Here is a 17,193-nt window from a genome sequence, read left to right on the forward strand (position 1 = left end):
GTGATTCTACTAATGGATTGTCCCAGAGCAGAGGCAATCACTGCCCCACAAAGAAAGGGCCACCTTTGGCAAGTAACTCTTGCTGCAGGTCTCCTCATTGGCATAAACTTCAAAAGAGTTGCCTCTACGATGATATTTCCCAAACAGGGAGTCCAGAGACTCCAGTGCTTGGAAGCTCCTTCCACTGCACCTGTAACAGACCAAAGCAACATTTCTTTTCCATGGTGTGGAAAGCACTGGAGCCATCAACAGGTCCAAAATAGTCCATCAGAGGATAGGCTGGATCCCGTCTCTTGATCCCTTATGCTAAAAGGAAGTTTCCTAATCATGTTGAATTTGAAGATCTCCAGTGCTCCCAAGGCCACACCTCATAAAAATGTAAATCCATTGCCACCTCAGTTGAAGGTTTCTTGGAAAAAGCAGTCCGAGCCCTCTGTGCCAAATCTGTTTATGGTGAACATGTGTTGAAGACTTCAATCCCATCCCAAAGCCTAAGTAAGTCTCAAGATTTATTCCTAACTCTTCCCCTTTGCGTATTGCTTTAACCAACATTGATATTTGGAAGGACATCACTTATCCCCCTGTGGATGACCATATTGAAAAAGGAAGAGCTGATAATGCAAATTCTCATATTGGTGTGCTTTCTGAGAATTTAATTTCCTATCACCTGCAATCATCTTGAGCAACTTTACAAGACTAAAGATAACAGTTTTGACTTTGAAGGACTTTTATTGGTTCCACGGACTATACTCATTCTATTGTCCACCTAACGACCCAGGGGTGTTCCACACAGACTAAACCTCTGTGTGTACATTCTTCACACATTGACATTCCTGCCTGGAATTCAAAGTACTCCAAGCTGGTGGGATTGAATGACAGGTTGGAACTTATACCATTTAAAAACACACCCCACACACATCCTGTTCAGTTTTGGGCTTAAATTATTCTGATCCAAAACAACCTATATACTTTAGCCCTCATATTTTCCAAACTCCAGGCTTTAATCACACTAATGTGAATTCCACAATTATAGATGTTTCACTATGTAGCTGTAATAGCGGGGTGCCTCCACTATGGGGGGGACGCAGTTTCTGTTATCAACAAGTGTGTGTATACAGTGCATATGTATTCAAGGCCAGTAGGCTCCCTTAGATTGGAACTTGTGGCATCGACTTTGTTATGACATTTTCTTTCACTGCTTGCTGCTGAGTTGACCTCATAGGCCACATGTTCCATAACTGCATACATGATAAGTTTTTTAGTGTCCACTTTGTTGTGGGCCATCAGGAGATGAGATAATTCAGGTAAACTGATAGTCAGTTCAAGCCTCGAACTAACTTCCGAAAGACAAAGCAGCTCACAAACTTGTGAAGAACAGAACTCTCATTTCTAACTTAAGAAAGTCTCACATTCATGACTTAAGATTTTTATCCACCAACAAATTTACAGAAACTAGCAAGAATACGTTAGTTACGTCACATGTCATGCCTCTACATAACAGGTTTCATCATTTAACCTTGATAGATGTGAATGACTGACTTATAAAGGGAGAAAGCCTGAGTATTGATATTAGGTGGGCAAGTTGTTTTAGTCTGGGCAAGGGTATTCTAACCCAGAAGGAACCTGGCCTATAACCTTTAACTCTGTCTTTATAAGCATGGAAAATCGCTTGTTTGGCCACACAGTTACACAATCGGTTACACGGTTTCAAGATCCATATTGGTTACAAATCATTAGTTAATTTCATATCATTTTACTACAGGAGATCTGGACCAGGAAAGAGTTCCACATCAATGGGGATTTCACCTGGATGGATTACAGCCTTTTACTGTACCTTCCATGCTTTCAGTGAAAGGCTGTCCATCTAGGAGTTTAATTATATGGATTTCTGTAATCCTCCACTGCACTATCTCCTATCCTCCGAATGACATCTAATTTTCTCACTCTGTTGGCCTTTGCAAATGTCTCTCAGGTCATCATAAACAATTACGGAAATAATTATTTTCGAAGGAAACCTCCTCATTTGGCATAATTATCTGAGTTTTTTACTATAATGGATGTAGAATTTAACTGTTTGGATAAGAATCTACTCTGTTGGTTCTGTTTGGGGGGTACTTCACAGATAGGCATCAGTATGGATCCATTGCTGGTACTTTGTAAACTAGGAATTTATGAGGGTGTACCAGAGGCTAGGGATGATGATTTTGGGATAGGTTATAAGGAGATATTTTTGGTGGTCTATGTGACCAGTTATTCTAGATGTTGCCCCCCTGACATGCATGCCCATCATTTGTGGGAAAGGTACACCCACTATGATTGATCATAGATTGGTCTCTGGCAATTTGTGGACCTTGGTAAAATCATACAGTCTTATTGAGCCATGAAAGTGGCCACAGCCCTACAGTTCTGACAGTGTTAGCTAAATCTAATTTCTCTTACTTAACAGCTCCTGTTCCAAGACAAAAAGTTATTGATCCTGACAGTAGGGTCTAAAGTAGATCCTGCAGTCCTCCTGCACAAAGTGTTTAGTGAATCCCTGGGGAGTTTCTTGGTCTGTTTAGACTTGCACACAAGTTCTTTGTGGTTTCAAAGCTATTAATACCTGTATTCCTGTAATTCAACAAAGCATGTAGTCGGACCAAATGCAACCTTTGTACTGCTGTTAGGTTATTTCTTTGTTTTCAGGAGCTGATTGCTGAGATTCCTTTATAAAGAAAGCAAAAAGGGATCATAAAAGAGTATTTGAGCTGAGCTTAACAGTACTTGTAATGATAGGGATAGGGGGACTTTTTGGGAAATGGTGTCTGGCTACGTTAGTAAGGATGTAATGGTCCAAGGCCTCAAGGGGCTATTTGTGATTCTAAATGGCGAGACGATGTTACATATCTGTACAGGGAGATTGAAACAGACAAAGTAAACCATTCCATAGATGATCAAGCTTATTATGCCTTTAATTGTACACTTGAAGAGGTGCAGAAGGTGACAACGACCAGTGCCCAGGACAAAAGGTGTCCACAATGGGTATCTATAAAGCTAATGCAAATGTATGGAAACCATGGTTAACTACTGCCTTAAAGGCAAACTGTGGCTCTTTTGATTTTCTTGAGAAGTTATGATCCTCCACTTTTGTCCCCATCATATTATCACCTAATATCATTTTTACATTCTACAGGTAAGTTATTGGGCAGAATTCACCTAAACAAACAGCAGACCAGGGCAGTAAACACTGGTATTCTCCTAGATGTACAATTTGGATTCCGTAAGGACATTGGGACGATAAAGCAATGCTAACATCTATGTATTTGTGACCGTCTACATTTGATCTGGTCAGTTGTCCCAAGTTATGGTCATTCTTGTTGTCTAACTGGATCTGGATGGCAATACTGTTGCCTATTGGCGCTGTGCACACAAATCTTCGTGCCTCTATGGGTTGCAGTCTGGGAGGTGAGCAGACACCTTCTTTCAGCTCAGACAGGGGGCTTACACAGGAATGTGTTTTTACTCAGTTATTCTAAACATAATTTTAAATTGATCGATGTTAATAAGCCACTCAAAAAATTTGAATACTTCTAGGATTAATCTTTGGCTCAGAGCAGGGTTGGTCACTTCTTCTGTCAGCTATGTTGAGTAAAATCAGTCGAGTCGATGGGGGAAGAACACTTTTTCGCAACTAGACCTGGAGGGTGGACATATCCTATCTGTACTGAGGATTTACAAGGCTAAGACCATGACAATTGTTCAAATATGGAATGGGTAGCTGGGGGTTACGTCAACTCCCTTAACTTACCTAAAAGGGTTGTTTCCTAACGAAGATTCTAGGCTTCACTGCCGGAAACTCGATATTTGCATGTCAAAAAGAAACTGGATATCATATCTTTTTGTAAGATTAATCAAGCTGTCGCTATGGAACAGTACACATGCTGTAGTTATGAAGGAAATGGCTGTAGATATTGTCAAGAAACCCAGTGCTGTTTCAATTGCTAGTTTATTCTATATTATGAAAATTCCTCCTCAAATGGATGCACTATGTATTGTTGATGCACCTCTTTTGAAAACCGCAAGGGACGCACAGCTGTTTGCAGCTAGATAGAGGATGACTTATGTCGGAGAGAGGAAACTCATAATTGTCTAAGCCCTCAGTAAGAGTGTACTTAATGACCAAGTTCTGCCTAAGAATAGAGTTCCAGCTGGGTTGGGCTGGCACTGCACTTGCACAAATCCTGTTGAGGCTGCTTTAAGATGGGGCTGATGGCAGGCTGGTTACGTTTTCTTAGAAACAGAGATCCTCTGTGTTCTGCTCTGTGTTGCCCCCGAGTCATGGTTAAAGCAATCAGTTGTGCACTTTTTCTTCTTTTACAAATTGCATTTGTTCCCTGGTCAAGGAGTTTTGCACCCAGGGATCCGAAAATATTGATCTGCTTTTATTAATTTGTTAACTTTATACTGCGAGTCTGTTTTGCAGTTTTTGTGTTTCTTATGGCTGCTATACAGATAAGCAAATGTTGGACTAGTGTTCCGAGCTGAGCTCGAAATTGAAATTTCTCATTTTAGTGATAGGATTGGCAGCTGGTCTCTCTGCATTTTATTCATTATTTGTGAACTGGCAACAGCTGGAGGTCTGCATCTGTATTCTCTTCTGTATGTTGCTTTTATGAAATAATGTTTATTATCCATGAACTGATAATTGAGATGGGCTTGTATTTGTAACTGCTCAATGACAGATGTTTGCAGAACCAATTGATAACCTGTTTAATGCTTCTGTTGGTAGGATGAGGTGTTTAGGAGTGAAGGCTAGCTTGCCCCTCTTTTCTTTCTTTTGGTACTCCTTCTTTGATCCACTGCATCACGCTTGCAGTAACACAACCTGGCCCTACTGTCCTCTAAGACTGGATGGTGGCACTAGGCTGGATGGTTGACTTTCCATGCCACTTTGCTCTATTGAGTCATTAAGTTGTGCTTTTCTATTGCTAAGTTTGGGTTGGGAGATACTTGGGGAAGATGTGCTAGTAGACCTCAGCTGGTACCTCGCCTGTAATGTGGTTGGGCAGTGTGGTGATTATCCAGTCTGTTATGTTCAATTGTTAGTTGATCTCTTTTCCCAGGTAATGATTTGATTGTTATACACTGCAGATTCATTTATCGCTAATGGATGCTGGATATAGCATGAGGTTTGTAATCGTAATGATCGATCAGATAACACGGAAGGTGAGGGCGTGTTGTGTTGATGCTAGTGTTGAATGTGACTGGCTAAACTAGGAGGCACTGGGTGTTTTGATGTATTAAGTGACAAGATGCTAAATCAGTAGTTCTACAGGAACAGCTTTTGAAACTATTAAAACATGACCACTTGGCCGAAAAATTGAGAGGTCAGCATTTTTACTATTTATATCCATTCTATTAAAAAAGTGTGGCTAGCACACATGCTACCCTGTCTTCCAAGCAAAATACTGAGGGATTGGAATGCAAATATGTGTTTGTATGAGGGTTGTTGAATGGCCAAGGTATTTGTTGAATGCACATGTGCTTAACGTCGTGGATGTGATTTGTTTTTCAGCATATATTAGTGGTCACCTGACTGCATGCAGCAATTTCTATAGTACCGTGGGAGATTTTAACTCTCAGCAACCCTTTGCAGAATAGATGCCCCCTTTGAGAATCCTGCCACAAAGGCGCTATGTCTAGGATGTTGGGAAAGGGTTTAGACCAACTTGGTGTAGTGGATGTGTGGCATAGACAAGACCCAAGGGTTCAGGACTATTTATTGCAAACCACAGATTCTTTTGCATACTATGTAAGTTTCTGTGATTGGTCACCTCTGTAATAAGTGTGTGAGTAGGTTCTAGGTAGCATTCAAAGAATGACAGAATGCACTCCTTCAATATAACCATAGCTCGAAACTGATCTGTTTGTAATGCTCACAGGCAGTAATTTAGGTGTGCTACCCCTGTGACGCACTCCATCCTTGCGCATGGAATACATAGCACGGACTCCGGGGCCTCGTCAGGTTACCAAGATACGGGATGCACTACCATAGAACAAAGTGTGTAATTATAGTAAACAGTTTTAACACCACTTCAAAAAGTTCTTCCAAGTTTTAATCCAATCTCTATCCTTTTTTTTTGGAACAGCACGTTCAAAACACGAGTTCAATAAGGTGCCAATCCAGGCTTTCCTTTAACAGTACACAGAAGTTCACTTTATTGTATAAGTCAGCGTGACAGATCCATACCCAATGCATTTCAGGCTGCTGCCCTTCGTCAGGGGTAACCGTATACAAGAACAGCTCGCATCAGAATAAACATTCACTTACACTCAATCAAATTGTACCCGAATGCATAACTCCATTAGTGTGATGGGGAACAACCTAAAACCATAGTTGTGTGACGTCAAATAAAAATAAATGACTAAAGAAGTGTCTGTCAGCAGCTGGATTCACGGTGGATGTATATATTTGAGTCATTTCTTTGAAGTCAGGATGTTTGTAAGCTTTGATGCAGCAGACACTAGAATTGGGGTACCCAAAGATCAGGTTTTGATTACTCTAGGCTGACTAGCGTGCCCCCACAGATTCTTGACCCAGCCCCAAGAGACAAAGATCTTAGGAATAGTGCCGACTGCCCCACAAGATCAGTAGTACACAGGGAAATGGGATGGGTCCATTGGGCCGTAGAGTGCAGTAGAGCTTGTAAGCATGTTCAAGTGGTGTCCGCTAATGCTAGATTTAGGCTCAACTCCCTACCTAGACTGGACCTTACCCTAGGTTGCACTAAGATATACCGATCTCACACAGATTTATGCGGTTGATGCCAGGAGAAGGCTAGGTTAATACATATGATTTTTTTAAACACTGCTTACTGGTTCTTCGTTGCCATACTGAACAGAGGGAAATGGCAGTATAAATTTGTATCCTTGTGCTTTTGCTGGTTTGCCACAAAATTACTTTACCTTGGCTGCAGACTGCTAGGTCTCCAATTTGATTCTGTGGTGTAAAGATACATGCAATGGGCTGTGGCTGAAGAACTTTATCTCTTTAAGGAGTGATCTGAAACTGGGAAATGATGTGTGCAGTAAGAGAGTGCAAGCGCATGACATTTTTATCCATCTCCTACTCTCCCACAGTAAATACCCTGTAATTGTGAATGATGTTATTTAGCTAACTGGGATTTGTTGATTGTAACCAGTCGCAGCTCGCGCCAACGAGAAGGGGAGGGGTGGGGGTGTAAATAAAAATAAAAAAAATACTTACCTCCTTCGCTGTGCACTGCTCCTGTGTCCCTCGCCTCTCCTGCAGGCACAGGCTCCCAGCCTGCCTTGCGGTCAATCCTGATGCTGCTCAAAGCAGCGTCAGGATTGGCTGAGAGCACTCAGCCAGGGCGCTCCCAGGCAGACTAGGAGCCTACTGCACATGTGTGTTTGGCTGACCGAGACGGCCGGCCAAACATACATGTGCAGTGAGGGGGAGTGCTAAGCACTCACCCTCGCTGCTCATCACACCCGTGGCCCCGCCCCTTCAAAAGAAAAGGATAATAAACCAAGTTTATTGTCCTGCTCTTTTAAAGGTTTTGCAGCTGCTGGCAGGGGGGCAACACTCCTCCCCCCTAATGGAGGAGCCGCCCCTGACTTCAACAGGTACTTTTGATAATGTGAACATGTCATGGACACCGTGACAATGAGTGGGCTCCGACCCGTCTTATAATGGGAATGTATATCTGTATTTACTGAATTATAATTCGGGTGCTTTGCTCTATTTTAAAGAAGTAAGAAATTTGAAGTTCAAGTAGCAGAGTTTATCCAGTGATGTGAAATAATTGTTTCTATATTGGTTTTATCCTAGTCACATCACTACGCTTAAAGTTGATCAGAAACTAGCACTTTCTGCAGACTCGACTGTAACATCTACATTTTGGAAACATGGATTGGCAGAAATGTCTGGGCAGAGGAACAAGTAAGTTTTGTTTATATATCCAGTCTAATTTCGATTTGTGGAATTAAATCGCTCCATTTGAGACACAGAATATATTAATTTAGTCAGAGATAGTCTGTTTGTGAAATTAAGGAAAAGATACCCCTGATGGAAAACTAAGCTTATGGGAGAGAGACTTTCCTTTATCCATCAGGGGTTCATAATTAATGTTCAGTACCAGATAATATTAACACCTGTTAGTGGGATTACATCTGGGATCACGTTTGCAGGCATAAATACTGCATGTTGGTTACCCGATTTTAGAGATGTAGGTTTACAGCTAAGCTGTATCAGCTGGTAATATATGAAAGTGGTGGGGCGAGCGAAGTGCACCACTGCATCCTAAAACAGTGAAAACTGTACATTAACACAACACAAGCATGCACAATAAAAACACTTGCATGCACTATAATAAATTAAAAATAAAATAAATGTACTTACCCGAGCTGCATCCTCTGTGTCTTTCGCAATCTCCCACCGGCACAAAAGGAAGAGAAAATTTCCCTAAGCAATCCTGGTGCTGCTCTCATGCTGGTAGCCAGCATGAGAGCAGCACCAGGATTGGATAGAGCAGGCTGGCTAGACGCTTTTTCAGGCCCTTTAGGCCTTTGCTTGGTCTCCACCCAGCTGTCTAACGTAGCCGGGTGGACAGCTTCAAAGTGCGCATGTCAGTTTAGCCAGCGCAAGTCCTCCATTCAAAAGAGGAAACACCCCTTATTTCTTCTGGCTCTGCGGCAGGCAGATGGCTGCGGCGTACCTTTTGAAAAATAAAATGGCAATGAAATCATTTCATTGCTTTTTTTTGTTTGCATTTAGTGTGGCTCGCAGCGGGAAGGGGGGGGGCAACGCTCCCCACCTTCAAGGAGAACCCGCCGCTGCAGCTAAGCAGCTATTCCTTATGCTTTGACTCCATATACACATTTAACAGTCTACTCAACAATAATTATTTACAGATAGCACACAATTTGGCTATTTTCTTTCATCCTATTCAAATTTAAGCAAGGTCTTCCCTTTTTATTTAGAATAAGTGGAAACAACCTCAGCTTGTAAGTTGAAAAAGGATATGATGGATCTGCAAAATCAGATTCAGTTTTTCATACTCCTTAATTCTTCTTCTTTCATAATAAGAAGTTTGGCTAATGGTGGATACTGAGGCAATGGAATTAAAATTGTCCCTAGGAGGACAGAGTTATATTTCAATGTTTTTCTCATGAAAAAGAACAAAAAAGATATAGCCACCATTTTTTCAACAGCCTTCTGAATAAGAGATTCAAAATACACTTCCTCATCCAGGGGAAGGAGATTTGATTTACGCTCTTGACCTCAAGAATGCCTCTTTTAAAATTTTAAAAGGTTGCAGGAAATTGTTGAGCTCTGCATTGGAGGCATATTTGGGCCTTATTTAGACTTTGGCAGATGGGATACTCCATCACAAATATGACGGATATATCTTTTCACTGTATTACAAGTGCCATCGGCTATAATACACCCATGACAGAGTGCCTCATCCTCCATACTTTCAATAAGGCCCATAATCCCTTCCGTTCTGTTTTTATATGGCATAAGTAGTTTGAGCACATGCACCTTTGAACTGGGAAGGTTGAAGATAATAGGTTGATAAAAGCTGATAGCACCGATTCATGAATCTGCAGACATTCATGAAATACCTGACTTGCATCTGCCTTATATTAACAAGTACAGCTCATGGCTTCTACCTTTCAAGATAATGGCATTGACAGGCACAATTCAAACTGACTTTGATGACTTTCCACAGAACAGGACAACGTGACAGGATAACGTGAGTCATTTTCTCTAATGCTGAGCCTTTCATTAAAGGATTCTCTGCTTCTAATAGGTGCGATAGGTTAGGCTAAGACTATAGATATGTAATAGAATTAAGAAAATGGAGATATGCTCTAATGTTAGATTCTCTTACAAAGGCTTTGAGATGATGTTCTTATGTGATCACTCAAGTTCATCGCTGGAATCTCTTTTCATTTTGATATTCTTTCTAATCAGTGCAATCAGTTGGTGGTACTTGTAGACTCCTCCAGCTTGAATTGTGAGCACCTATTGTAAACCTTTCCATCAGGAAAAAAACTGTCATCTGTTCATCTGGGATGTCACTCTGCCCCTAAACTCACAAGACAAGAATTTCCACCTCCGAGGTGCATTGTAATGCCAGATGTTTAACATCGCAAATCGAAGACTTTATGCCTTGGTCTGAGTTTTGCCAACAAGGCATTAACCGGGGTACTAGCTGTAGATGGTGTACATCTGTGTCACCAGCACCCACACTCCCTCTTGGAGCTTGAATCCTTATATCTGATAGAGACACCTAGTTGCAGATTCCTTAACCTTGAATTCTCCCCCAGGCACCAGACTGGAACTAGAATTGTTTTCCAGCAATACCTCTGCGTGTTGGAAGAGGGCGTCCTGCAACTCCGTAGTGACGGCGTTCACCGAATGTGACGTCAACAGATTCCATATAATCCCTCTTCTGACGCCCTGACATCAGTTCCTTCTTTTCCAAGCTTCCAGTGCGGATCCAGAGTGGTTCTTCAGGCCGTTTTTTGGCCTATCTTCGCATTTGCTCTTTTTTCTCATGTCCTCGGGGCTCAAACCTTGTGGGTCCTGTGGCAGGCAGATGTCAGCCACAGACCCTCATACAGTTTGTATGTGGTGCCTCGGGGAGCACCACGAATCCGAGGATTGTGGCTCCTGTAGTCATCTTTGCCGAAGGCATTTGGCAAACGGTGCAAGAAGATCCTGGCGGCGCGACTGGCGGAGGCCCTGTGTCGTCATCAGTCTCGTTCAAGGTCCCGGGAGCGATTGCGAGACCAATCTAGGAGACGTTCTCGTGAGCTTCTGGCGCCCTGGATGTCCAAGGATAAGACATCGAAACACAAGCAGTCAAAGTCGCACCCCCCCCCCCAGACATCGTCACGTAAGGTCTGTGTCCCAATGTAATGTCCTCTCCTAGCCTCAAGCCGGGTGTGGATGCTAAATACCTGTTCTAGGCTTTCCATGTGTTGGCCTCTATTTCACCTTGACTTTGTAGGTCCGAGTTGTGGCCTTTTTTTTTCTATACTAGCAAGGTTTTTTTTTCCCACACCTGCTGTCTTCTTTCAAGCTTTTGATATCAGCGACCTGACTGTGGGTTACTCAGTCAGTTGGCATTGGTTTAAATGCTTTGGAAGCCTTTACCTTACCGGGGTGTGTGATGTCCTCCGCACTTTCCATTCTCTTATATTAGTACTGTCTTGCTGATTATTCAGCTCGGTTGTCATATATATTTACCGACTTATATATGGTCTATGCCATGTGTAACTGTAGATACACATGCTTTGCATAAGTCCGCCATCTAGTGTTCGGCTTGGGGTTACAAGTTGTTTTTCTTCTAAGAAGGTTTTCGAGTCATGGGACCGAGTGACTCCTCCTCTTGGTAATACTGCGCATGGGCATTGAGACCTTTGTGAGACTGTTTTCTTTCTGCCGTCGGGTCAGACGTGTTTCCTCTTGCTCCGGGACATCTCGGTTTGGTATCGTCTGAACTTTTCTTTAACTTTCTATAAACAACGGTATAGTTTTGATTGCATTTTCCTACTCTTCTAGTTGATCCGATTGCAATCATCAGGGTCGATTTCACGCCTTTAGGGAGGACCTCGCCCTTTTTGGGCCTACTTAAACCCATTGCAGTGGAACAATGGTAGGCTGATGGAACATACTCCGTTTCGGTTCTGTCCTCTACACCAATCTGCAAATCGTGTGCAATCTGTGCCTCTCTTCGGGAACACAGAGAAGAGACCTGTGATGCTTGTAGATCTTTTCAATCCAAAAAGACTCTTTGGGGCCCAATGAGCGGGTCGAATGGCGATGGCATCCAAGTAGTCAGAACACACATCCGACCTCTTTGGAGAAGAACACGCGCGATAGGAAGTAGGACAGCGTGTAACCATTTCCATTGCAGAATCGGATCGAGATTCAGATGTTGACAGCCAATCCATCCCAACGGCTCAGTACGTGAGTACACCAGCCCCGTCACACCAAACAAAGACAATTAAAAAGACTCCTGTATCGGTCTTTGGTCCTCCACTGCCTTCCAGCCATGGTCAGACCCCAAAAATACCTTCGGATGACCAACTGTCAGGTTCGGCACAGAAAGAAAAGACCAAACTGCATTTGGCATATTCTAAACAGACTGCCACATCTATTTCAGAACTGAGGCAAAAATTTGACTTTTCTGTATCAGAGCTGAAAAAAAAACCAGCACTTTCAGAGCTGACATTTTTCAATCCGAGTCAAGCATTCCGTATCCAAACCTTTGCAATCGAAAGCTGCCAGTAGTAAACATTCTCCAGTTACTGAGGAGTCATCTGAGATGCAATCTATTTTAGAGGTTATGGACGCTAAACGGTGAAAAATTAATATACACAAGGAAACACAAAGGATAATAGCTTCTCCTCCTCCAACAACTAAAAGAAAACTGACTTTCAAGGGACTTTAGGTGCTGGCCCTCTACCTAACAAAGTCCCTAATCAGAAGAGGAAACAAAAGGCAACGCAACAACCTCAGCCTTCACCACCACATTCTCCTTCCCTTCGTTTACCCCACCACCATCTTCACCTACGCACTCAATACAGTTCTCTCCACGGGCCTTATCTGTGTCACTACATAGGGATGACTTAACTGAGCCTTAAGAAGAGGTAGACCCATGGGTTATATATGACACAGATCCCATTCTCCCAAATGACCCATATTTATACTCAGCCAGGCCATCTCCCCCTGAGGATACCACTGCTTATAATCAGGTTATAGCCAGGGCTGCTGCGTATCATAACGTACACTTACATACAGATCATATTGAGGATGAATTTTTGTTTAATACTTTCACATCTACTCACAAAGAATACCAGTGTCTCCCCTATGCTTAGACATACTGAGGACATTTTTAAAGAGCCTGTAAAAGCAAAAATCATTAATTACATCTAGGGTCAATAAGAAATACAAACCTGCACCATCTGATCCAGTTTTTATTAGGGTGCTATTGCCACCTGATTCTATGGTGGTAAGTGCAGCAGGAAAGCGAGTCAATAGCCAATCTACAGGAGATGCTCTTCCTCCAGACAAAAAGTTGAAAATTTGATGCAGCAGGTAAAAGAGTTGCTACTCAAGCTGCCAACCACTGGAGGATTGCAAATTCCCAAGCACTCCTAGCAAGGTATGATAAGGCTCATTGGGATCAGATGGAAGACTTGTTATATCATCTTCCACCGGAACAGCAAAAAAGGGGCAACAAATAGTAGTAGAAGGACAGGCTATTTCTAACAAAGCAATTAGATGTGCTACTGATGCAGCTGATACAGTGGCAAGGGGAGTCAACACCAGCATAATCATTAGGTGACCTGCATGGCTAAGAGCTTCAGGATTTAAGCCAGAGATAAAGCAAGCAATGTTAAACAGGCCCTTACATGAACAACATTTATCTGGACCAGAAGTCAATACTACAATAGATAAGCTTAAAAGGGACTCAGAAACACCTAAAGCTATGGGTGCATTATACATCACACCCACTAAAGGCACTTTTCATAGGCCACAATTTAGATTTAGTGGTGGTTTCAAACCATCAACCACAGAATCATCCATCTCACAACAAAAGCAAGGGCAACACTTCTGTTGTAGAGGTTCATTCAGAGGCTCTTATAGAGGATCTAGTTATAGGGGAAGGGGTAAATCAGCAACTCCCAGAGGTTCCTCTACCTCAACAAAATAGTGACTTCTTATAAATCCCCACAGAGCATACATCTCCTGTGGGAAGAAGACTGGTAAATATTTGCCCACAATGATACAATATCACCTCCGATCAAAGGTTTTTTATCAATTATCCAACAGGGCTAGTGTCTATAACTCATTTCTACTCCACCAAACATTCCCCCTTGTTCACATAGACTTACTCAGGAACATCTCACTTTATTAGAACAGGGGGTACAATCACTGCTACTCAAAGGAGCCATAGAGATAGTGCTTATATCCCAACAGGGATCCAGAATATATTTACTATACTTCCTCATACCAAAGAAAGATGGTACTCTAAGACCAATTTTAGATCTCAGACCCCTCAAGCTATACATCCTTTCAGAACACTTTCATATGGTCAGTCTACAAGACATCATTCCCCTACTACAAAAACAAGATTATATGACGGCATTAGACCTCAAGGATGCTTATTTCCACATTCTCATACATCCAGCACATCAAAAATACATAAGATTTGTCATAGCAGGAAAGCACTACCAATTCAAAGTGCCACCATTCTGGGTGACAATAGCACCAAGGGTGTTCACCAAATGCTTAGCAGTCGTTGCAGCATTCCTCAGCTGACAACACCTACATGTGTACCTAGACGACTGGCTCATAAAAGCCGGTACAATTCAAACTTGTCAAAAACATACTCAAAATACCATAGACATCCTACACAATCTAGGATTCAAATTCAATTACCACAAATCTCACCTGCAACCATCACAAATACAACAGTATCTGGAAGCAGTTCTGAACACTCAATCAGGATTAGCATATCCAAACCCAGTAAGGATCCAAGCATTTCACAATCTCATATCTCAACTACAATACAAACCACACTTATACAGTCAAGCTAGTGATGTAACTGTTGTGAATGATGGTTTCATGCATAGCCATAGTCCCCAATGCAAGACTGCACATGCAACCGCTACAGCAGTGCCTTTCTCAACAATGGTCTCAGGCACAGGGTCAAATTCAGGATCTAGTGATGTTGGACCGCCAGACTCACTGCTGTCTGCAATGGTGGAATTACAACAACCTTTCAAAGGGGGCATCCCTTTCAGGATGCTCCGCCTCAGTCCACAATCACAACAGATGCATCACTGATAGGTTGGGAAGCTCATCTCAACAACCTCACTATACAGGGGGAATGGGACTGAATTGAACAGACTTATCACAACCTATTTGGAATTACTAGCAGTGTTCCTAGCACTCAAAGCTTTTCAGACACAAATCACACACAAGGTAGCGTTAATACAGACAGACACGGATAGACAATATGACCACAATGTATTATCTGCAAAAACGGGGGGACACACACTCATTTCAGTTGTCCCTTTTAGCACAGACAATTTTGAACTGGGCAATTCACAATCGCATTCAATTACTAGCAGAGTATCTTCCAGGGATACTGAATCAACTGGCGGACCTCTTAAGCAGAACGCAGTAACAAGTCCACGGACGGGAAATTCACCCATAAGTGATTCCACAATACTTTCAAATGTGGGTGACCCCAGACAGACCTTTTTGCCACAAATGAAAATGCAAAATGCCTAGGCTTTGCATCCAGGTGCCCACATTCTCAATCCAAGGGCAAAACTGGTCAGGGATATTTGCTTACGCTTTTCTACCTCTTGCACTAATTCCATTGCTGATAAAAAAAAAAATAGATTAAACAACCCTCACTCACTATGATACTCATAGCTCCCACATGGGCCCGTCAACATTGGTACGCAACACTATTGGACCTGTCTGTAGTACCACATCACAAGCTGCCAAACAGACCAGATTTATTGACTCAAAGAAAAGGCCAAATCAGACATCCATATCCCAGCACAGTCAACCTGGCGATTTGGCTTCTGAAATCAGAGTTTGGCTATTTACAACTTCCATCCGAGTGTATGGATATTCCAAAAGAAGCACACAAACCCACAACTAGACAATGTTTGCAGCTAAATGGAAACATTTTGATTACTATTGTCAACCCAAAAATACTGATCCACTTAAAGCTCCATTACAAGATAGTTTTTGCTATTTGCTACACTTACAATAAGCAAATCTGGCATATTCATCTGTTAGGATGGATTCATTTAACAGCTATAGCTCCTTACCTTCAAAACAGACAACATATTTCCCTGTTAAAGATTCCTGTTATAAAGGCCTTTATGGAAGGTCTTAAAAGGGTTATTCCACCAATAGGTCCTCCAGCCCCTGTGTGGAATCTTAATATTGTACTCACAAGACTTAAGGGGCCAGCATTTGAACCCATGCATTCTTGTACTTTACAGTTTCTATCATGGAAAGTTGCTTTCTTGGTAGCAATCACTTCTTTAAGAAGAGTTAGCGAAATTCAAGCGTTCATTTGGAAGAACCTTTCTTTCAAATCCATAAAGACAAATTAGTTCTTAGAACAAATCCAAAATTCCTACCAAAGGTGGTTTCACCTTTTCATATCAATCACTCAGTGGAATTCCACAGCCAGATTCAGTTGCTGAGAGAGCTCTTCACACCCTTAATGTTAAAAGAGCTCTCATGTACTATATATACAGAACAAAAGATTTCAGAAAATCCAAACAACTCTTTGTGGCATTTTCAGAACCTCACAATGGTAATCCTATTTCAAACCAAGGATTAGCCAGATAGATAATGAAGTGTTTTCAGACTTGTTATCTTAAAGCTAAAAGACAGTTACCAATAATTCATAAAGCACATTCCACTAGGAAAAAGGGAGCTTCAATGACATTCTTAGGGAATATACCAATGGCAGACAAATGTAAAGCTGCCACATGGTCTACACCACACACATTTACTAAACACTACTTTGTGGAAGTGTTATCTCACCAACAAGCAAACGTTAGACAGGCAGTACTTAAAACACGATTTCAAACTACTCCAACTCCTACAGGCTAACCACTGCTTATTTTAGATGGGGACTGCTTTAAGGTCTATGCAAAGGATGTGTATCTACAGCTACACATGCCATTGAATGGAAAATGTTACTCACCCAATAAACATCTGTTCGTAACATGCAGTGCTGTAGATTCACGAGCGCCCTTCCTCCTCCCTGGGAGCCTGTAGCTATTGTAGTACATTATATTGTAAATATGTAAATACATTGCATGGATATCTCCTTTCTTTACTATATATCTACATATATATTTATACACTCTTTGCTTCACCCTCCTGCGGGAAAACAATCTAACAAAGGACTCGTTGCCTGTGCGCAGTATTACCGAGAGGAGTCACTCAATCCCGTGACTCGAAAACAACTTGTAATACTCTAAGCCTAACACTAGATGGCGGACTTATGCAAAGCAGGTGAATCTACAGCACTACTGTGGTCATTACGACCCTGGCGGTCAGAGACCGCCAGGGGTAATGTGGCGTCCGTACCGCCAACAGGCTGGCGGTACGGAGGCCAGTATTAC

At 42.1% G+C, this 17,193-nt stretch overlaps 1 protein-coding gene across 1 annotated transcript in view; it reads left to right on the plus strand.

Annotated features, from left to right (window-relative positions):
* PHLPP2 (PH domain and leucine rich repeat protein phosphatase 2) overlaps positions 1-17,193 on the plus strand; it is a 624,424-nt gene that overhangs the window by 498,766 nt on the left and 108,465 nt on the right. The window contains exon 16 of the mRNA XM_069217328.1: positions 7,835-7,945. Coding sequence (XP_069073429.1) covers positions 7,835-7,945 — 111 coding nt within the window. The remainder of the gene's footprint in view (positions 1-7,834; positions 7,946-17,193) is intronic.

Source organism: Pleurodeles waltl, chromosome 12 (assembly GCF_031143425.1).
Source record: "Pleurodeles waltl isolate 20211129_DDA chromosome 12, aPleWal1.hap1.20221129, whole genome shotgun sequence".
Classification (NCBI taxonomy): Eukaryota; Metazoa; Chordata; class Amphibia; order Caudata; family Salamandridae; genus Pleurodeles; species Pleurodeles waltl.